At 38.4% G+C, this 23,378-nt stretch overlaps 1 protein-coding gene across 1 annotated transcript in view; it reads left to right on the forward strand.

Moving 5' to 3' along the window:
* sh2b3 (SH2B adaptor protein 3) overlaps positions 1-23,378 on the forward strand; it is a 50,919-nt gene that overhangs the window by 21,075 nt on the left and 6,466 nt on the right. Inside the window, exons 3-4 of the mRNA XM_058635484.1 lie at positions 18,453-18,554; positions 18,707-18,795. Of these exons, the coding sequence (XP_058491467.1) occupies positions 18,453-18,554; positions 18,707-18,795 (191 nt within the window). The remainder of the gene's footprint in view (positions 1-18,452; positions 18,555-18,706; positions 18,796-23,378) is intronic.

Genomic DNA, 23,378 nt, shown 5'->3' on the forward strand with positions numbered 1-23,378 from the left:
TTAGAATACAAAAAACTACCTAACTATTAATCTTTAGTCCTTGTCACTTCTGTCCAGAAAATGCTGCGCACACACTAATGTTTTCTTTTTCTTCTTGGACTGAATACCAGACATTTAAAAAAAAAGCAATGTTGTTTCTTTGTTCATGTGGGAAATTGATTTGTCCCTGACACTTTATAAACCAATTAGCTATGATAAAAAATCTTTAGTCAAATCTAATATCTTGGTCTTTACTGATGCTTTTGTGGATGCAGGTGAGATGGACAGCCCATGCTTAGTCTGGAAGTTTAGCTACCAGTTGTTGAATCCTGCAGACCTTTCAGCGCAGCGTGTCAGCCTTTGTTTGCACCCGTGTTTCAAGCCGAGATGAGATTTTGTTTCAGTTTATGTCACATACGTCTTTCTATCTCACCCACAATATCAAAGTGTTTCATCTTTTCAGGGATTTAGTTTCAGGAAACCTAGAAATTATTTCTTGAAGTGACTGACTGAGTCATGTAATGAATACAGATGTGTGTGTATGTGTGTGTGTGTGTGGGGGGGTTGTGTACTTGTAAAATGAATAAATGTATGCTCACCATATGTGTATATAGTGTGAAAATCATTTAACCAGTCCATGTGTTTTAAGCAGACACATGGTAAAGTTTTAATAAATGGCAAAATGTGAGAGTAGATGTTGTTTGTCTGTGGTTTATTAGACAGGATTACTGCTGATTTCTGTTTTTTGTTTCTTTTTGCTGAGTTAGGGTTAGTTTCAAAATGTAAATATCAGGGTTTTGTTTCTGTGCATAAATAGTGGGGTCGTTATGTGCTGAGGCAGATTATGGGATGTAACCATTTAAGAAAATGTTCAAAATCTTCATTTCATTGTCCACCCGAGATTTGATGAACAGTATCACTCACTTTTATTGCAGCTATTTTCATAATTTGCAAGTTGGTACATTGTTAGGTTTCCGTCTGCAGACCGCATAGTTGATGGACACAAGCAAATTTATTTTTATCCCATGAAAATTATCCTGGCAAAACAATCTTGCCTTGGATAGTTGCAAACTTGCAACAGTTTTACTATTAAAAATGTTGCTTTTGGTGCCTTTATAGCCCCAAAGACAATAGAAGCAGCCAAATACAATTACGTTGTATTATGATGTATGTTGTATGTTATATGTAAATAAAGCATGAAATACATTCGAACAATATGTGTTTTTAAGCAATCTGTTGGATACACTGGTCGCTGTCCAAAGGGAATCCAGCTGTATTCAGTCTTTTGCATAGAATACAGAATTTTGCACATTTTACTAATGTTACTATTTAGTGTAGTTAACAAATGACTCGGCTTCACGACCTAGTTTGAACAAAGGCCTTTCTGCATAGAGTTTGCATGGGTGAGAGTGAATGGTTGTTTGTCTCTATATGTTTGCTCTGCAATTGACTGCCGACCTGTCCAAGGTGTACCACACCTTTTGGGGATAAAGTGGTAGACAATGAGCGAGTGAGTTATGTCTTGACCAGAGAGTGACCAAGCTCCTGTGTTGGTAGCTGTTGCATTTGAACACCTGTCTGAACTGCCAGAGCCTGTATTTACATTTGATGTGGCTTTGGTCTGACGTGCTGATACTCATTTTAAAACTTTGCACCTTTAAGTCCCTGTACACCACACTTACATAAAACTGGGTTTGAGGGATTCAGAAGAAAACTGTCTTAAATCATCGTCAGCAGTACTGAGCAGTACAGTGAGTCATAGAGAGATTCTACAATGTTAGAAACCCACACATTTAAAAAGAAAAACACTTGAAAAGGCTGCGAAGAACCACAACCTCTCACATGTTGTCTACAATCACTAGATAAAATGTGCTTTTTCTCAAAAGCACAATAGGTAGACGATGCAAAGATATTCCTCACCCTTTTTTCTTTAATGCCTCTGGTTTCTGGTTTTGCTTGTTGGTGTTGTGGCCAGTCATAAAATGCATGACATATGATATGATTCATGTACAGATTTGTTTTTGAAAAGCTCATGCATGCTGGGGGCAAAATCCACAAATTTATAGCCCAGATCCATCCTGGTGATGAATATGTTTACATAAACCACACCGCCTGAACTGCTGTTAGCTGTTACATGACCACATGTTTTTCTTTCCTTTTCTTTGTTTTTGTAGTACAATCTGCTGTCTAACCCAAATCGTATGTATTCCCAATTTGCTGGAATTAATTGATACAATTTTCATTAATGCACCAATACTTTTAGGAACAGTCTTTGTTTTGCGCTCTTGTAAAATGCACCTTATTTGTTTCTGGGACTTTTAACAGAGGCAACGTGGTGGTTAAGTGGTTAGTAGTTTTACCTCAATCTGACAAACTTTCTAGTGTACACCCTGCCTTTGCTAAGACACATCATATGGGTCTACAATAGGGCTGAACAATTTTCTATAAATATCTCATCGCGATTATTTTTTTTACTGAAATTGCAATTGCAGTATGAGAGGGAATGGTAATCATAGGAAGCCCCAGCGTAGTCTAAATCAAGAGGAGCAAAGGTAAGATTGTTTGTGTAGTGGGTCAGTGGCTCTGCTGTTTTGTCTAGTGAGGATGCTTGAAGGTTCATGTGTATCTGATTTGCTTTAAACTAGAAAGAGCTTGTGGACCTTGTGGTTGGTTTCCCTCCTTGTGTCATCAAGTGTGCTGTGTCTGTGCTCTCTTCTACAAGTCACTCAACTTCTCTATGTTTCTGCTTTGTCTGAGCAGTGGAGGATATAGAATTTGGTGAATGATGTTGGGTTTTTTTCCAGCTTAAATGGATTGTGAAAGGATGTGGAGATAAGAGACAGTGCTATCAAGTCTGAGCCCATGATAATGAATTCTGCCAGAGTGGCCTCCTTTTAAAAAATCAAGTTCATGTTGCTGCTGCCCCAAGTGAGCCTGTTTAAATGTCTTGGGTCTTGTTTGTGAGTAAGGAGTAGGAAACTGACAAGCACACACATGCAGCTGCAGGTTTAAATTGCAGAAATGAGCTTCCTTTGCAGGGTGATGTTGCTGGGAAGAAAGTGTCAGGGCTAACAAGCACAATAACATATACATACTATATGGATTAAATACGTGGCAAAATACTTGCCAGTATAAAGAAGAAATGTACTATTACTTTTACATTGTTTGTTGCTTCAATTTTAGTTGGTTTGGTCTCAAGAAAACTTTGTTCTGTCTGAGAGTGGAAAATGTTGTGTTGCAAATGAGGTGTGTGTGTGTGTGTATGAGTGTAAGTGATAAAAAAAAAATCAAGAGAAACATCTAAAGGAAGTGGAGTGGTTAGAGTCATGTGGTCAAGATGTTTGTCAGATCTCTTGTTCTACCTCTACCTCTAGCTTTGTGCCTTTTCTGCAGGAGTTGTCATGCTGTGTGTGTGTGCGTGTGTGTCTGCCTATATGCTGTGGGTGTAGATCAATAATCTGGAATGTGTGTTTTCACCATCATAACCTCTTTGTTGAATCTGTCTCTCTCTACACATATACATATATATATATATATATATATGTATATATATATATATATATATATATACACGTGTGTGTTTGTGTATACCTGGTGTTGTAGTGTAGATGTTGTAGAGACCTAACTCTGTTTACACAGCATTATGGGGACTCTTCTTCCTTATGGGTAAAAAAAATCAAGTCCACATAGCGTAAATTACTACATTTTAAGGTAAAGCTTTAAAGTCTTTAAAGTTAGGCTAAGGTTAGTGTTAGGTTAAAGGCAGGGTGGGAGATCCTGGCTAAATTTTGGATTCAAACCCCCAAGCCCCTGAAATTTAGTCAATGCAATGTCCTCTGAAATCATGGAAACCGGTGTGTGTGTGTGTGCATGTATGTGTGGATGACCTATGACCACAGTGCCAGTGCACATGACCTTGCTAGGTTGAATGTGGAAAGCCCCCAAAGCAAAGCTGTGCAACAGCGTCACCCACACTTGGCCTGTGTGTTTTATTATTCATTAGTGGCCTGTGCACACCGAGACAAACACACACACCTGCAAACACTGTTACATCACCTATCACTGGTATGTGATAGAGTGAGCGGGCATAGGGATGGACTAGTATCACAGTATTTCAGAGGTATTTGCAATAACAATATTCATGGAATCATTTTAAAAAGGTATTAATGCAAAAAATTAGCTGCATTTTTCCACCTGTGCTTTTCCAATGATTCGATGACTACCTTACTATTAGTGGCACTCTTACCACAAGGGGGCAGCAGCAGCATTTGTGGGCTTGTGTTCAGTCGTTTAGTTAGTGGAGTGTGTTTTTGCGGACGTGATAACATTTACAGGATTGGTTTAAAGATCCCACAGCCCGGAAGTGCCAATTAACCCTGCACTTTTGTGTGTATCTGCATCATTACCTCGTTTATGAAGCCCTAAAAGTCCATAACAATCAGTTCAGCCACTGCTGAGAGCGCAGTGTTTGATTGTTTTCCTGAGCTCTACGAAGCGGAACGACACTTCCGTTGACTAGTTACGTCACTGGCAAATTTCACCACTCCTCTAAACAGCAGCGCCTCCTAGTCCGGGCACATCCGGTGACGTACCTTCAACCGTAGAAGAAGAAGAACTACTCTTGTTGTAGCTGCTGAGCTCCGTACAACCGATATGCTCAGCAGCTACAACAAGAGTAGTTCGTGATGAGACATTCACATTGGCTCGTTTGTAAGGACTAGGACGTTTTTTACCATAAAAACAACTTCATGTTTGTAAGTACACCTCCATATCTCACATATAAGTGAGATAGGACCATGCTATGGCCGCATTAATGCATCTCGTAGGTGTCCCTTAAACCTTTCCCATACAAAATGTATTTGTTACCCTGCTAAACAAAGCTGTTATTTCCTTTTCCTTCAGGGTCAGACAATTCAGTGTCGGCACTACAGTATGTTTGTCAATGGCCAATTTATTTCATCATAAGACAGCCTTTTCTTACAGCAAACTGAGGTTTATGTCAGTCACTCAAACCCAAAACCAGAGTCCTTAGAGAAACCAGTGACTTTAACTTGAGGTTACATGGGAGTTGTGGTTCCACTGCTGCCTCGATTTGCAAGTTATTTTGTGACTTTGGCTTTTGAAATGCTTCATTTCAGATTTCTGAACTGCGTTTGCTGTTAAGGTTTGACTCTCTTGCTTAAGTTTATTTTAAGTGCTCTGACCAATCAGACATTTATTGCTGCAAGCTAAACCTTGAAGGATCATGTACTGTCCCAAATTACTACATTACACGACCCAGTACTTCCATTTAGTTTCTGCTTCCTGTGGGGGAAACACACATAGCTTCTGGTAAAGTTCCGGGTAGTAGTTCCAGTGGAAACACAACTCCACTGTTCCCCATTAATTACCAAGACTGTGGTGGTGGGCTAATTTGTCCTGCCGTTCATATTTAAACGTTGGTGGTGATTTCTCACCAGGCATATTTTCTATGTTCTTGTATTGTTTTGAGCAATTGGTTGTACATGTGTTGGTACTGGTGGACTTATTTGCGTAATCTCGGTTTCCATGGTTACCCTTTTCTTTATTGTCTCTTTTGACCAAATTCAGAGATTGTGACCAACTGGATTGTGAAGTGTTGTGATACAGAAAGCATGCACTGTCAGTGTATGTGTTGAACATTATGTCAAAAACAGGTGGACAAACTAAATACAAGGAGATATAACTACTTGTATAGGTATTTTTATTTCAGTATGAACATGTACACCAGTGTGAACGGGACATTGTTTTACCCAGTGGAAAACAAATAAGTGGCAGAATCAACTGATAATGTAAATAATTGATAGTTACAGCCCTCATTGGTGTTTTTGTCCTTACTGGTTTTCCTATTACTGTACTATAACTGTGGAAAAGGTATTACATATACAGCATGTGTTATTATAATGTGTGTACATGTGTTTATCCTCTTACTTTTCACTCCTCTCAATTCTATTCAGCTGTATTTGAGGCACATCTCCAACCCTGCTGAACCCCAACTCCCTCGATTCTCTCTATGCAAGTCGTAAGCCTGGTTTCCATTACGCGGCCAAACGGCTAGAATTTACTCATTATCTCAGCCTCTCAGTTTCCCTTTTAAAAAAAGGAATGACCAAAATGATTTGTCGGATGAATTTTAGCTTCTCACTGAGCCTTTTGATCCTGTTTTCTAAACATTTACAGTTTGCTCTGGCCCTGGTGAGTCCCACTTGGCTTTGAGACTTGTGTGGAAAATGTTATCTTGATAAGATCTGACAAGATGGCCTTCCCTGTGTAAACCTGGTTCTGGCTCAATGGTACCAGGAACTGTAGTCATGAGGGGCAAAACTGCACAATCAGGGTTATTTGGACACAATGGTGTGGCGCAGGAAAAGGAAGGGCAAGAGAAAGTTTTTCTTTCCCATTTTATGGGCTTGTCTCTGTTTCAGAAATGGGTTATTACGGTCACAGCAGCCCAGAGCTGCAGCTAATGATTCTTTTCATTATTTGTTTCTGTGACTCTATATTTTACACACACATACAGACACACACAGGAGTGACATCTCCAGAAGAATTTTTGTTATACTTTTTGATACCCTCGATTATTGCATTTTGTAGTTTTTTTCATTGACTTAAACATCTTCTGTTCAAAATGTCATTTTAACATAAATTGTGAGGAATGAGAAAGACGAATCACAATAAAGGCAAAAGAGCTCTGACTCGGCGGTTTTTCATGCAGAAGAAAAACAAAATGACTGGTCTTTTCCACATGTGCAGTTACTGGACACACAGCGGACCCTTAACTCACCATCGCACATACACACACACCCATAACTGACACATGCCAGCAGAGTTGCACATGTGTGTCAACATCCTCTGCATACTTAAACACACACACACATGCAAGCGATTTTTCCTCCCATTTTATGTTCATTTTGTGCAAAAAATTAAAGATTAAAGCCAAATATCTTATTTAATATGTGTACTTTTCAAATGATTTATTTCAATAATTGCATTTCCAAAATGATGCAGCACTGATTTCTTGACAGACAAAAACTATTCAAAACATTTGTAACAAGATTATGATACACTTCAAAAAAAAAGAGGGGGAAAAAAAGAAAAGAAAGAAGCTTAAAATACTTGGAAACTTAACTGTAAGTATGCGTACACATGCATGTTGTTGACACCACTACGCAATGTCACACGATCAGTTTTCTGTTTCTCAGAATTAACTGATCTGTTTCCTCAGTTGTTTTCTATGATATTGCACCTCCACCTTGATGAGCCTCGTTTAGGTAGCATGAAATGTTTACACACATCCAAGGTTTGTCTTACCTGGGATATTTTATCTTTAATAGATATGTTATGCAGAATAACAATACACATAGATTAATAAATGCTTTTCAAGAGTCACACTCGAACTGTAGTCAGAATTAGGAATATTATTTTGTGGCAGGATCCTCTATTATGACCGACATGCCCTGGAAATTGTGTCAAACATGGATAAAGTCATCTTCACTCTGATACAGTGGAGGGAACACATTGTTGTACGCGGTGCTTAAAACGTGCATTTTATTTCCAAATGTCTTAAAAAGTTACTACATGTAATTTACGGAGCGTGTCAGTTTTCATTGGAACATTTTTTTTTCAGTCCCCATAATCACATATTCAGTAGAAAATAGATCCTGTGACAGCTGTTCACCATCAGGTCCGTGGACTTTCTCAAATAATCTTTTTTTTAACTGAAAAGAATGTTCCAGACTTATTATTTTATACATGACTCATATTTTTATGTCTGTGATGTTTCACTGACGTTTCTGTCGTTAATACCTTGGATTAAGGGCCATAATATTACAATATTATTATAATATTGCACAGTGTATAATATTTTGCATAAAATGAAAAGAGATATCTTCTTGAGCAGGATCAGCATACTGACATACATAAAGCCTTTTTACACAACTATGCATCCTTTACAGTGTCTAAATGTGTAAATAATATCTCTATGTAATAATTACTAGTAGAACTATATATTTATGTATATAACTTCCTTTTGTTTTTTCTGCTCCGCTATATGAGTTTTTTTTCGGCATTTCAATTTATTTTTACAGCTTGTCGTTTCCCACTTCAAATGGGTTATCAGTATTGTTCTGTGTTAATAATGCAGTAATAAATGATAAATATGACTTTTATTCTATGTAATTCTACCGTCACATTGGTTGTTATCATCACCGGCTTAATGTTTTTTCAAACTGAAAGATGTTAGGACTTTCTCCCTCTGTCAGTTTTGCTAATTGGTCTTGTCTTAAGGTGTAAAGCCGCAGCTAATTCATCTACGAGGAAGTGCACTGGGTTCTGTGAATCTTGAGTGGGCTGTGTCAACTTCTTCACATACAGTATATCAGTATTTCTGAGAAGTATGCAAGGACAGCAGTGCAGTGAACTGACACATTTATTCATTACTGACAGCTACGTCTCTGACAGCTTGTGACAGGTTTCCAAGAACACACTCATCTCTATCTGTGTTGGTAACCCTACAACTAGTGCTCTGCATGTGGGTTTGTGTGGTGCACGTACGCGCATACGTGTGTGTGTGTGTTGTCCACATCCTCCGTGATGCCACAGATAGAGCTGATTGTGAATGTGATCACTTCTAGTGATCTCTGCTTTTGCACTTTTACCAGAGATGAGTGTGAACAGAGGTGACTGTAAGGTTTTCTCAACGGAGGCAAGATTTCAAAATGTTTATGAAAAAAAAAAAAAAAATAATCACTTTGCAACCAGAAACATAAACATGAGGTGCTGACTCCTAGTTTATTTGATAGCTAGTGCTAATCACGTACAGTACTTTGCAAAGATCTCAGGGCAACAGCAGTTTGTTGTTGTCAAATGTTGTGTGTAATTTGGATTGGAATGATGTGACTGAAACAACCACAGGTTTTACCAGTAACACTGATCAGGGATCCACTCCAGGTTTAATCCTTTAACACCATTTGTGCAAGTTTTTTTTTTCCTTGCATTACTTACATGACAGTTTGTGCCATCAGAAAAATTCCAACTGTTCTGAAAGCTGAGAAGTTGCACATTAAAACCACCATGTGGTTATTAAGGTAATGTCACCTGCGCTGTTGCAGGAAGCCGCAGAATCAACGTCTTTGTCACCAGAGAGGAGAGATTTGGGAAAAACGCCTGTGCATAGTTTGCATTTTTTGGCCTGTTTTTGAGACAAAGAGTCAAAAGAAATTACTGTATGTTTTATACTGTTCAAAATAGTAATATAACATTACTATTTTAACATGTTTTTCGTATACAATTGCAGTATTTTTTCTAAATATAACCGTTTTTCTTCATTTTAAATTGTTAATACACTATTCTAACATGCAGTTAACTATACATAACTGCCACATATTGGAACTTATTCTGGAAAAATGGGCAGAAGCACTCATTTACAGGACATTTTTCTGCCAGTTTTATGGTTAAACTAAGCAAAACCCAGGGTTGTGCTGGATTGTTTAAGTGTAAGGGTAGGTCACACTAAAAACTTTAAAATTGCATACATTTTTCCCGCATTTTCCAGATGAGGTAAATAAAATAAAACAATAAAAGTAAAAAGAAAGAGTTGGGGGACCATAAGAAGTTATTGCACGGGATTGTAAAGTCTTAGATGATATTGCGCGATTGTGTTGCATGATGCTCATGGCCACGTTTGCACAAGCAGCTATGTGTAGATATTATTGCACTGAATTAGCACACAGGTGTATTATGTTCATGTTATTGCACTAAGTTAACACACATAAATGTACTTATATATGCTCAGTTATAAAAATTACAAGTGATGCCCTAACAATAAGCCCCCATAGACAGACATACAAATTTAAACAAGGTTGTGATGACAGTACAACCAGGTAAGTCACTTTAGATCTAATTCTCATTTACAATGACAACCTGTCCAAGAGGCAGCATAAAAACAGGGCTCACAAAAAGCAACAAGGGATACATCAACAACAAGCAATATTAAATCATTCGTAACAGTTGCTTGTATGAAGTAAAAAAGGCTAAAAGCAAGTGCAACAGTTGCCCTCACCAAGTTTTTAAGAGAAGAAAGTGGAATGTGAGAGTCTGTAGTTCACTTATTGGGCCTGGTATTAAATTCCAGGATTGAGATGCATGAAAGGAGAACGCAGCTTGACCAAAAGTACTTTTTTCTAAGGGGTACAAAACAGTCACCTCTGCTCTAGTCGATCTATTTGAGGTTTTCTTAACACATTATTGTAGTGGAGGTGGAGCTTGACCATGGAAGATATCCAGACAAGTATAGAAGCAGTATATCTTATTTTGAAATAAAAGGAATTCAAGGCAATTTAATAACTGATTATTTGTAAGTAAAGGTAGCAACTTAAACAAAGTAATTTGGAAACTATATGTTAAGGGTTTTCAGTCTGCAAAGTTGCAGATTTTGACTCAGATTTTAGAAGATGTTTACAAGTAATGATCACCACTAACTTGACTGTAGGACTTACTAACTGCTGCAAACAGGAAGAGAAGTTTAGTTACCCTGTTATAGAGGAAACTGGGGGTGTGCTGGGATCAGAGAATCTATTTCTGAAGACCTCAGGAGTGTTCATCTGTGTTAGACAAGCAACAGGTGGTGGAGTCTGGCACAAGTGTAGAGGGGTGAAAACAATGCCAGCTGCTCCAGATCACCATAGTGTTGGCTGCAGCTGGAGCTATTGTATAAACACATCACAAAAGAAACCCTTTTTTTTCTTCTTCTTTCTTCAACACATATGGGGAATGTGGGCACGGCACAACAGCCCCCCAATCCAGGCATGTCATAAAAACCCTCCTGCTGCAACACAAGCTGGTGTGTAAAAGTTAAATTTGACCAGATTGCATAGATTTTGTCAATTATTATGATGCAAAGATCATAAACACAGCAGTGTGTCAGTTCCAGCCAGCTCGTTTGTTTGTCCCCACTGAAGACGTGAATCTCCACAAATGGGTCACAGTTATATTTACTTTGACATATAACAGCTAGACACTGTTGTTTTTAGCAAGAATTAGGGAAACTGGAGTAAATGTGAGAGTATATATAGCAGCAGTTCTGCAGTCTCTTTCCATGTGTTTTATGCGCAATTACTTTTTTGATAAAATAACCCTGGTAGTATTTGAAAGATAAATTTTACTCAGAACTTACCAAACTTACAACTAAATAGAATGTAATTTGAATAGGGGCGATGTTGCGATGAAGTTTAATGTAGTTCAAGCACAAAGAGTTTATAGATACTATGCACATCAATATAAATGATCAACATACTAAAACTACAATACACAATACAGTACCATAAAATACATATAGATACTCAGCACAATAAGGTTTAAAACATGCTAAAGCTACATTCAGTGTCCACGAGGATGCCACGATGGTGCAGCCCATTTTCTTTTAGATTTATTTTTTTCTTTTGTATCTTATTGTGCAGCTTATGATACTTATGAGTGGCACATGATATTAATGATCATGTAAAATGTAGGTAGTAGCGGTGGTGCTCCGCTGCTGAATGAATGGAAACAGATATCGGCCCCAAGTTTTATGTTTCTGACGGCAATAAACATGAGGCCTGTTAGTGCTGGTGAAGCAGTTTTAAATAATTTGTAATTTGGTAAACGGAAAGGCATATTGTTTATGTTAATCTTTTATTTATATTATTTTTCTTTTTGCCCATTACACAAAGGCTGTGTGTGTTTGTGTGTAGGATAAATGTGCATAAACACTTTCCAGAGTGTCCACAGAGAGTGGTTTGGTGACCCTGCTGAGTCTGAGGTCAGTCCAGCAGCTCTCTCTCTCTCTCTCTCTCTCTCTCTCTCTCTCTCACACACATATACATACACACACACACAGGTTTGTGCTGCTATCCTTTTAAGGACCCTGCCTTGACTTCCATTCATTTGGACAGCCTAAACAAAGCGTTATCCCTTACCTTAATTGTAACCAGGTTATCCCTAACACTAACCTTAACCTAACCACCATTCAATTATTAGCCCTAAACATAATCACTTCCTCAGAAATGAGGCTCTGCCTCATTCGGACCAGGTTTTGGTCTCCATGAGGTTTACTGGGCCTGACGAGGTCAGTGTTTATGCCAGAAAAGGTCCGAAAGAGATAACAAATATAAGTACACTCACACACACACACACACACACACACCCTGGACAGCACTGGCCGCGGTGACCCTCTGAGGGACAGAGGAATGTTGAGTGTCAAGTCAGTTGCTGTAGTTACGGCCTTGAGACAGGGATCCTGGGAAGATAGTTTTGGACTCCAAACATCCTGTGTGTCACCCCCGTGTGTGTGTGTGGGTGAGAGTTTGCATGGTTGCATCTGTCGTAGCGTCCCTTTTTTTGTTTGTGAGCTATTTTCATCAACTGTTCAAAGTCGGGTATGTGAGTGTGTGTGGAGTCACTACAGGCAGTGTGTGGCAGGTGGTTTGTCGTGTTTATGAAAGTTTTAGTTTGTTGCAGTTTTCACAAAAAAAAACAACATATTTCCTTAAAACTTGTTGATAGAGTTTGATATTGCCAAGAAATAACTTAGGTGTATGGTGTATGGTAAGGTGTATGCCACAGCTGCCCTAAATGAAAAGCACTGGTAATTATCAAAATGTTTTATGTTTCTGTAATGGCGAATACACCAGTTTGTAGAAGCTCTTTAATCAGAATAATATTTTTTATGCTAAAATATAATTAATTTTCAAATGTACTGTTTTATAAAAAAAAAATAGTAATGGACATTATTATTTCTTGATTAAGATGTCAAATTATAGTTATTTACAACATTTGGGTATAAAAAAGGTGGATTAGGTTTGTTATTTTACCAAATAAATAACAATAACACTTTTCGTTTTAAACAAGTTTGTAAAAGATCACATGCTCCCGTTACGATCAGACGTTTCGATATGTGTATCATTTGCGTTTTAAAATGACAGTAGCCTACTGAGCTAGCTCATAACAATGTAGCCACGTTCTGAAAACGTTCTGAAACGCACAGTGGATTATTTAAAAAACGTTTTTTAATCCCTGTATGTGACTTCAAATGCACACTAACGTAATGTAGATTAACGACGTTAATGAAAACTCACCCCACACGAGCCTTCATTGCCTCCGATCAGATACGAGGTTCGGGGGCGCTTTCTTTTCATCACGGGCTTCTTGGTGGATGTCGTCATCTCAGAAGTAACCACTTATTCTCATGTGCTGCCAATGTCTTTCTCCTTTGGCCAATCCACCGGTTTGTTGTTCATAAACTCCGGAGAAAGTTTGCAATGATTAAGTCCACTAGCTTAAATGCTAACGAGTTAGCGAAATACGTCCGCTAGCTTAAATGCTAACATATTAGCTATAAAGTCGGCACAAGCATATGTCTTGGTTAATAAGTACAGCCATGATTTTGTTCTTCTGCAATGTGTTTTTACTTGTCCATCTTCATTCAACGGTGAAAACACACGCAGCTTCTCCAAGCAGCAGTAACAGCAAGGAGCCTCCGCAGCAGCAGCTGCATATTAAGTAGCCATGTGTTTCCTCTGTGACGGCAGAAAAACAACAAAAGCACTGGAATGTGAAATCACCACACCCTAACTAGGAATCGATTCACAGCGATCAAACAACCCTAAGTTTATTGTTTCAAGTCCCACAATACTGTGACTTGAAGCATTGAGTGGCTTCTTGAAAAAATGAAAATCCCTGTGCTAGTGCCTAGCACAAACAAAATGAGGGATTTTCATTTTTCATTTTTTTGTTTGTGCTAGTGCCTAGCACAAACAAAATGAGGATTTTCATTTTTTGTGTTAAGCACTATATTTTTATCTGATCAGTATAATTATTATTTATCAAAAAGAACAAAGGTTAGTGTATCTGAAATACATTATTGAGGAAAGTTCATTTGGCAAGTATTCATAAATATCTAATATAGAAATTTGCTTTACAATTGTATCATATACTAATATAACTTTTAACACAATGAGTTATGTTGAAATTAAATATCCTAGAATCCACAGATCTTCGTCTTACGTGATGTGAAACAGAGAAATGCTACACATCCTCACTGTTGCAATACTGTGCAGCCAAATATCACTAAAACTTGCACATTTATATTGAGTAATAGTGGATTAAAAATTGTCATTAAGAAATTGGGAAAGATATAGTGTAGTCAAGTGTAGTTCACATCCACAAATGAGTCTTTCCACTGTATAGGTCAGTGAAGGTCAGTGCTAAATAATAAGTAACGGAAAAAAAACACACAACAACGGACAAAAATATTGGAGGATTAGATTGAGGACCCATTTTCAATAGATAATGGTTCATGTAATTTGAAAAGAGAAAAGAGAAACATAGACCAAAGTGTGACTGTTTCTGTATCATATTCCTGATATCAGTGTCTCTGTGTGTGTGTGTGTGTGTGTGATGTTGATAGAGAGTAGTGAACGATGACTCAATCTGAAATGAACAAGTGAAAACTGAAAAGTTGGTTCTGGGTCATAATGATATTACTGTGACGCGTCGTCATCAGATTGATCATTTAAATCCAGTTGTTGAGTTATTTTGTTTTTGTTTTTGCCATCTTTACAGTGACGTGAATGCAGTTTAAAAATATCTATTATAAGACTTATGTGCATTATGAATTGTTTGTTGTTTACTTTTTGAATAAGTAATCATATAAAATGTCGACACAGTGTCACTCATGGAACAAACAAGAACATGGAGTTGCTGTGTGAGATAAAACCATAAATCCTATCTGTACACAGGCCAACAGAGCAGCCTGTATTTGTATCTGAACTGCTTTGTACTTTTACATTGCAATTATTAGTTGTAATCTGATTATTTGTTTGTACTCTTTGGTCTCTTTGACTTGTCCTCGAGTGTGTGAGCCTCAGACATAAACTCCACTGAACAAACTGAGAAACATGAAGATGCTTCCAAGTCAATCTAACAAGGTTTTAGATGATTTCTATGGAGCCCGGGATTGACACAGTGTTAAATATTATTAGAGCGACCTTTTGCTTACCCTTTGCAATCGTTTTCGGGAGTGTAGGAAAAATATTGCAAGGGAATGCAAAAAGTATTGCGCGCAACACAAAAGTTCTAGATTTGATACATAGAATGGTAAAAACTGTCCAAAGATATTTCTTACTTACTAAGACTAAAATATGTAACTTCTGCCTAAACAGCTTATATCTGTGTCCTGAGTGTTTCTGATATTCAAAGAGGCAAGCTCAAGTCTTTAATCCTCTGTCATGTTGTGGGTAACTGAGTGTAGATTGGTTGGGAAAATGTCATTTTCTTCTCCTTAAACTTGGGCTCTGAATACTATAAAAAGCCACTGTGCCACCTAATGACATTTACCTGATTTCCTTTTGCTTTTTTTAAGCATGAACACACACAGTTTTCCTACATTGCTGATTGGTGGTGTTGTTTAAGGACATCATCTTGATGAGATCTTACAAAATACAGGAAGAAAAGGGGCAAAGGCAAATGTGTGTGTGTGTGTGTGTGTCTGTACTTGTATTTATATCTTTGTGAGGTCCAAAAAACACTAAAAAAACACATGGGGACACTTTGAGCTTGTGGGGACGTTTTGTCTGAGTCCTACAACATTAAAGGGCCTTTTTAGGCTTAAGACCTGGTTTTAGGGTTAGGGATTGGCACTAAGTTATGATGGTTAAGGTTAGGGTTAGAATTGGCTTAAGGTTAGGGTTAAGGTAAGGGTTAGGCATTTAGTTGTAATGGTTAAGCTTAGATTAAGAGGCTAGGAGATGCATTATGTCTATGAGGGTTCTCATCATGAATGAAGCAACAAACGTGTGTGTGTGTGTGTGTGTCGCAGTAATCGAAAATATGCTGTGAGCTTGAACTTGCTCCCCTGTTGAAGCTGATTCACAGAAATCAGGCCTGTTAAGTTGTTGCTCAACCAGTCAGACATCTGCTGTATGGTTTTCTTTTTTTCCTGCACAGACACATATGGTTCCTCAAAGATCCTCTGAGTCAGAAACTCATTCACATTCTCACAATACATTCCTCTCAATGAGTCACACTGGGCCCGCATGCTCACAGACACACGACCACAAACACACACAAACACACACATGCACAAAGTGCCACATCTTATAGCATCAGCAAGTAACAACAGACAAACTGTGGTGAACATACTACACCATAAACAGCTGAAGAGACAGATTTTCCAACCAGGTGTTTGGAGATCCACCCCAATTTTTTGTATCTTGATTAATACCAAGCAGTTTTTTCCCTCACACCTGTATGTGTCTACATTTTTCCTCACAGATTCAGCAGATTTACACAGGTCACTTACAAGAAAACAAATTTTGCTCAAACATCCGGGACAAAAATTCAGCTGTGACAGCAATTTGGCACAAGTTCACTTTTAGTCACTTCCTCATTTACTGACTCAGATTGCACACATTGAGTCATATCCCTTTCAACTGTGTGTCACAGAGTATTTTTATTGATAATACGAGACACTGTGAAACCGTGAGTGTTTGGAGTTATGGAGTTCATTCACGACACTGTCAAGCTGAGGAAATTGGGCAGTGGGGGTGGTTGATCTATTCTTTTGATGTCGGTGTGCTCCTGTCCTGTTTTTATGTGTGTGTAGGATTAACATAGACATTCCTCAGGCTCACTCACTGTCACATAGACTCAAACTCATCCGGTGCACAAAGCTCTGGATTCTGTCCTGCTCTCTCATCCCTCTCCCCTCTCCTACCCAGAAAACCTCACACTGAGTCTGTCGCTGTCTCTTCATCTTCTTTTTCTTGTGTGTTGCTTCTGCTACCTTCTGTCCTTGTTGTGCTTGGTCGCATTATGTTCGTCCCATTACGATAATCCATCTGTTGCTGTTGTTTGTTGTTTGTTTGGAAGCAATTCACATTTTAATTGGTGGCAGTTCAGGGCACTGCCTAATAGGCCAGGTAATACAAGTCCAAAATGGAGGGAGAGCCCACAAACTACTCTCTTGCCACAAAAAAAACTTAATTAGAGGATACAGCATTTCACTCCACATCATGTGGATGGAAACATTCTTATGGCTGACGTCCCAACCTGGTGCCACTTGGTCCTGATTTTGGCGACATCTTCAGTCTTTGTACACTATAGCACATACTGTGTGTATGATTTTATTTTTTTACCTCGCTTTCAAAGTAGCTGACTCTCTTCCCTGCTTTTGTTTTTCACAGACTTAATTTTGGCCCAGCATACCACAGTTCTGTCCACACGGCTGACCATGTGTGTTTGGGGCTTTGTGGGGACAAAAAATTGTTTAAAACATACAGAGTGAGGACATTTTGGCTGATCCTCACATCTGTAAAGGGCTTTTTGTGGGTTAAGACCTGGTTTAAGGGTTAGGGTTAGGCACATAGTTGTGATGGTTAAGGTAAGGGTAAGGGAAAATGCATTATGTCTATGATGTGTCCTCATTATGAATAAACCACAAATGTGTGTGTGTGTGTTTTTATCCAGTGACATTGTTGGTGCTTGTTTTCATCTTGGGGTTTAGAGACATATGATTATTTGGAGTCCATCATTGTGCATTCATACACTATTGTTCCTCTGTCCAGCTGGATTTCGGAGTTTAAAAAGACAACCTTACTCCTAAAACTAATCCCGTATTGTATTCTCAATGTGTGTGTGTGTGTGTGTGTGTGTGTGTGTGTGTGTTATTAGTGTATATTATAAGTCAAAAGTCAGTGGTTTTGTTGGTGGTTTAGAGTACAAACTGAAAAGGTCACAGTACTGGGAGTTCACGCTGAGTGCCTTTGGTCAAAGAGACACCAGGAAGTCCATCCCTTTTCTTTAATTTAATACAGTTTGTCCTGGTGGTGTCTACCTTGGAGCTCTGCCATTGCAGCTCCCATCATGCACTTCTTCCTACATTTCTCTACATTTCTGTCACTCGGGATGTTTCAAACTCAGGCATTCATACACATATGGACAGTTTTAAAGCTGAAAGGAGTGCATAGACTTTTGACAGAGAAGGAAATATCTTTGACTAATTTGAACCATTGATTTAGTTATAATGTCAGCAAAAATCCCCAGTTTACAAACTCATTGAGTAATAATAAATACATGTCAGTCCCAGGCCTAGAGACATGTTATTTACACACCTGAACGCAGCATTACTCACAAGTTACAAGCTTAAATTAGGCTGTTTACTATGAAATACTTGTAGATTTGAATTGTAGCATCATGAGAATCACATGTTTAGTGATAACTGTATGTTGCAAAATGCTTTACTTTCTGAGATTATGCACTATTTCTCAATGCGACATCCTCTTTCACTCCAGATTAACAGAAATTCTCGTTTATATTCAGTTTAAATATTTGAGTCTTAATGTCTTATTAAACATTACCTAAAACGATGTCATTATATTTTCTTTTGTGTGGCACTGATTATGTTTTACTGTGTTTTTCAGGCTTCCAGTCCTAAGCTGACGACTCAGTGCTCCGATATCCAAGAGGTTCGTCGTTGCAACCGATTGGAGATGCCCGACAACATTAACACTTTTGTTTTAAAGGTATAAATATTAAATTGAATGTGTGTGTCAACAGCACTGAGAACACTGCCATTTTGTTTTGAACAGTTTTAGAAATGGGTTTCAGTTTCGTACGTGTACATTCGTTCAGTGTTTTGTCCACGGTGTATTTGAATGCTTCCGTGTCTCTGCAGGTTAACCGAGGTAGCCTGTTATTTGAGACAGACAACGACCAGCAGGTCAGCTCCTGGACCACAGAGCTTAAAGAATGTATCAGCAACAGGTGAGAATCCTTGCAAATGCCATGACTACATTAGTGTTTGAGTTTACTCTGTTTTAAACACTGTGTATTCGTTTGCCTGGTATTGTTTTCCTCCTGTGAGTTGCAAAGTCAAAAATAGGGACGGGACAATTTGTGAGTCCATGCAGTGAATTTCCATTATCAGGAGGATCATTAAATTAGGAATAACTATTAATATTTCTACGGCTTTATCCTCCACATGAGGGTCACAGGGGGTCACTGGTGCCAATCCCAGCTAACATAGGGTGAAAGGCGGGGAACACCCTGGACAGGTCGCCAGTCCATCACAGGGTCCACATAGAGACAAACAACCATGGACTCTCAAGCTACGGTCAATTTAGAGTGTCCAATTTACATAATCCCCAAACCTGCATTTTTTTGTACTGTGGGAGGAAACCGGAGAACCGGGGAAAACCCCCCCTGCACACGGGGAGAACATGTAAACTCCATGCACAAAGGCCCTTGTTCCCACTGGGGTCACGAACCTGGGTGTGCACACCTAACCTGCACACCTAGTGATTTATTGTAAAGTGTTAAGTTATTACAATAATATTGTGATTTGCCATTACTTGCGTCAGGATGATTGTGACATAACATATATAAAAAGGGGGGACAATATATCTCTGTACTATTTCTTTGAAGTGCAATATTGTTATGTAAAGGTGCGCCGGTCATTCTCATATGAGCGTCTTCTTTATTCACGCATGCATACATACTACACCAGGATATTGGTGTTCCATGTATTCTTTGAATGTTGCGTTGTACATGAGCTGAACTAAGTTGGCGGACTTCCTCACATAACCTCAAACAAGTTTCCATGGTTGCCGTCTTCTTTGTTGTCTCTGTGGACCAAAACAAGAGTGCCTCCAACTGGACTGGAAAGTGTGCTACAGGGCACATGAGCAGTCTGTGCAGACTCACACTGGAGGAGAGCGCAGCGCAGATATTGGCAGATGACATGAGATGCATTGGTTTTAATATTCTCTTTATCATAATAATAATAATAATAATAATAATAATACTGTAAAACATGCACTTTTACTTTGGTTACCAGAAGTGTGGCAGATGCACAAGTCAGGATTGTGAGTAGAAATATTTACCACTTGGACTTTGGCTGTTCTGAGTGTCTGTGGGTGTGCTGGATGTTTACTCGTGCTGGGGAATGTATTTGCGAATGCAAGTATAATTTGAAGTGTGTGAACAAACATTTGTCTGTAGAATGTTGCTTTACAGTATTTCCGCTTCTTACGCCTATTTGTCGTAGGGCTGAAACAAATAGAGCAGGTCTGAGATGTGCTGTGTTTTGGAAAGTAACTGGGGGGGAAATGATCTAACAAACTCACCAGTCAGGCTGAAATGATCACTCACTTTGTGAGGAATAATCACATTTCTGACGTAAACTTGAAGGATTTGGGTATATAACTTAAACATATTTTAATACAAAAAAAATGCACATTATTAAGTCAATATTTAACTACGGAGATCTTAATAAGGCTAATGTCCCTATGATAGTATTAATTAAACATTACCATACTTAAATCACAACTTGACTGGTTGCAGAACTTAGTGGCATGTCATTTCCTGTCAGTGTTGAATTGTTGTGTGTTGGGTTGTTGTTGTTTTTTTCAATCTTTTCATGACAAACAGAGTCCATGTGAGCATTTGTGCTGTTTGTGAGCACTTGTGTGTGTTGCTCTGGGAAAGGAAGTATGTGGGAGGTCTCAGACTCAGGAGAATCTCAGGACCTCTCTCTCATGTTCTGCAGATGTCTGGAATGCACACACACACACACCACAGCAGTACAGCAAACAGTCAACAAGGTCCATTCATACAACAATATGATATATTATGTGTAGGCATCAAAATAAAAGTGTGTGTGAGCTCAACGAATAAACCTGATGTCAAAATTAAAAATCTGTATGATTATAAAGATATAATATGTAACATTTCTGCATAAAAATATCTAAAACAAAAAACACTGAGACTAATGAAAAATATTTTGTTGAGTAGTGTAATTAAATTAGCCAAAACATGAGTTAACATTAAGTAGCCAACGGCCTTTTACATCTATTCAGAATTAAATAATATAATATGATAATAATTCAGTCATTATATTGCTTTACCTGTCACTGATGCAAAATGAGACGACAAGACAACGATTCCCATGATCCCACGCTGCTTCCCAATGTCATTAAACCTGTTCTTTTCTTATTGTTTTGATTATAAAAGAGACCCCGAGTGACCCCTACACAGAAATGACATACTGTGATTAAGACATCAGGTACAAACAGTCATAATAACTATACTAACTAACTATAACTATACATATATATATATATATTTTTTTATATAAAAGAAATGATAAAACTGTTAACTTAAAAAAAAAGAGCTTTTTGGACTTAGCATGTCCCCTCTAATGCTGCTCCCCAACAACAATCAGACATTTATGACATCGTAATACTTTTTAAGGCAAGTTCTTTTTTTTAAATCCATAGAACATAGAACAGAAAACATTGTAATGTGTCATGTCAGGAATGGCACATGTGTACATAAAAAATGATCCGTAAAATGATGGATGGCCGTGTGTTCAGGATCAGGGTGGTGGGGTTTGTTGTGTGTGCTGGCTCACTGTGACACTGTCATGGCTTACTTGGATATTTGAATGGAACAGAGCCATCGCTGGTGTTATTGGTTACACCTATGCTTTTCCTGCTCTGACATGTCAAAATATCTGCCGGGTAAAAAAAAAAAAAAAAAAAAGAGCTATTGTCTGAAAGTGTTTTGCGACTACCCACGTTGGTCTGTGTGATTCCTCCTGCTGAGACTCCATAAATCTGTCAGAGAGATCGGGGAGGCAGAGAGAGTGGAGGAAGCTGTGCTGGCAGCCGTTTAAACGTGCTGCCCTTTAGATGTGGTGGAATGAGGTAGCTGTCTTTTGTTTCACCAAAACACTGCCCCTTTATCTCTAATCCTTGAATTTGAAACAATGCTGACTGGTAAGAAATGTCAGTGATTGTCACAAAAATAGAAGAAGAGAAGCACACACTTTCACACAGAGAGAGAGGAGTCTTCCTGTTATTCAGACCGCTGCAAACTCAAGTCACTGTCGCAGGATTTTCTCTGGCTTCCCTTTATTTTCTGCACATGCACACACACACACACGTAGTCTGTAGATCTGGGTTTTTGTGTGCACAGGCATTTGTTAGTGCGTGCAGGTGTTTTTGTGTGTGTGGGCAGTGAAACAGAAACACTTTGGTTCACATCTGAACTGATGATTTGAACTCACTTCCTGTCTGTGCTTGGTGTCTTTGTGTTGCTTTAAACTGCTGTTTCCTCCACTTTCACCAGACTTGCATACACATACACACAAACTGGTCGCACATTATTTGTGTGGACTCTCAATGACATACCCTAACCCTAACCCAATGCATTCCCCCTTACCCTAACCGTAATCATCACAACTAAATGCCTAACCTTTAACCTAAACCTAATTCTAACCTAAGTTGTGTGGACCAGCTAAAATGTCCTCTCAAGGTCAAAATGTCCTCACAAAGATAGATTTGTTTGACAGTTCAGTCCACACAGCTTATTTAAGAAATGTACACACACACAGACACACAGAGGTTGGCACTGCTAGTCTTCTTAGGACACTGCATTGACTTCCATTCATTTGCACAGCCTTAAACAAAGCATTGTTCCTAACCATAGCCACAGCCATTTAATGCCTAACCTTACACAGACCTCGTCAAATCTTAGTCCTAAACCTATCCTGTTCCTCAGAAATGACGTTCACTTTTTATGCCAGAAAAACAATTATTCATGCAAAACTGCAAAACAGTTATTGGTGCCGACCTCACAGTGGTGCATTTTTGATGATTTTATTAATTGTTAATATTTTTTTTAAATCCAGTGTATACGGATTAGACATCTAATGGCGAGACGGGAGGTTGTAAGAGACTTCTCTGCTCTGCAGGGAACTACGGTGGCCTTCACACACCAGAAAGGATGGTGCTTGTGCAAGATGGCAGTCTCCCTTGCATACATAAATACACATAAAAGGCAACGAAAATCAAACAGTTTTGTTTACCCATGCATTTGGGTAGTAGATCCATTGTCTGCCAGTAAACGCACTTGACCTTGAACAACGATTATTCGATTATTAATAATTTATTAAATGAATTAAATAATCTATTTTGATCATCAGTTAATTGTTGGAGTGTTTTGTCATGCTGCCGTCATAAGCGCAGGGAATTCAACATTGTGTGTTTTATCGCCTATACTTACACTAAGGGGGACCACGAAAAAATGACTGAGTATTCTTTTTCCACACTTTGGCGACTGGAAGGGCCTCCAGAGTCCCAAATATAAGTATTGAAATGGTTAAAAAGTTGATTTTGCATAATATGTCCCCTTTAAATGAAATCAATAAACCTGATTCAGTTTGGTTTGTGAATAAAACATGACATTTAAAGTTTGGAAAAAACACTGATTAACATTTTCTGACATTTTACAGACCAAACAAGTACTCAATTAACCAATAAAATGAAAATAATCTGTATATTATT

The sequence above is a fragment of the Solea solea genome, chromosome 8, assembly GCF_958295425.1.
Source record: "Solea solea chromosome 8, fSolSol10.1, whole genome shotgun sequence".
NCBI lineage: Eukaryota > Metazoa > Chordata > Actinopteri > Pleuronectiformes > Soleidae > Solea > Solea solea.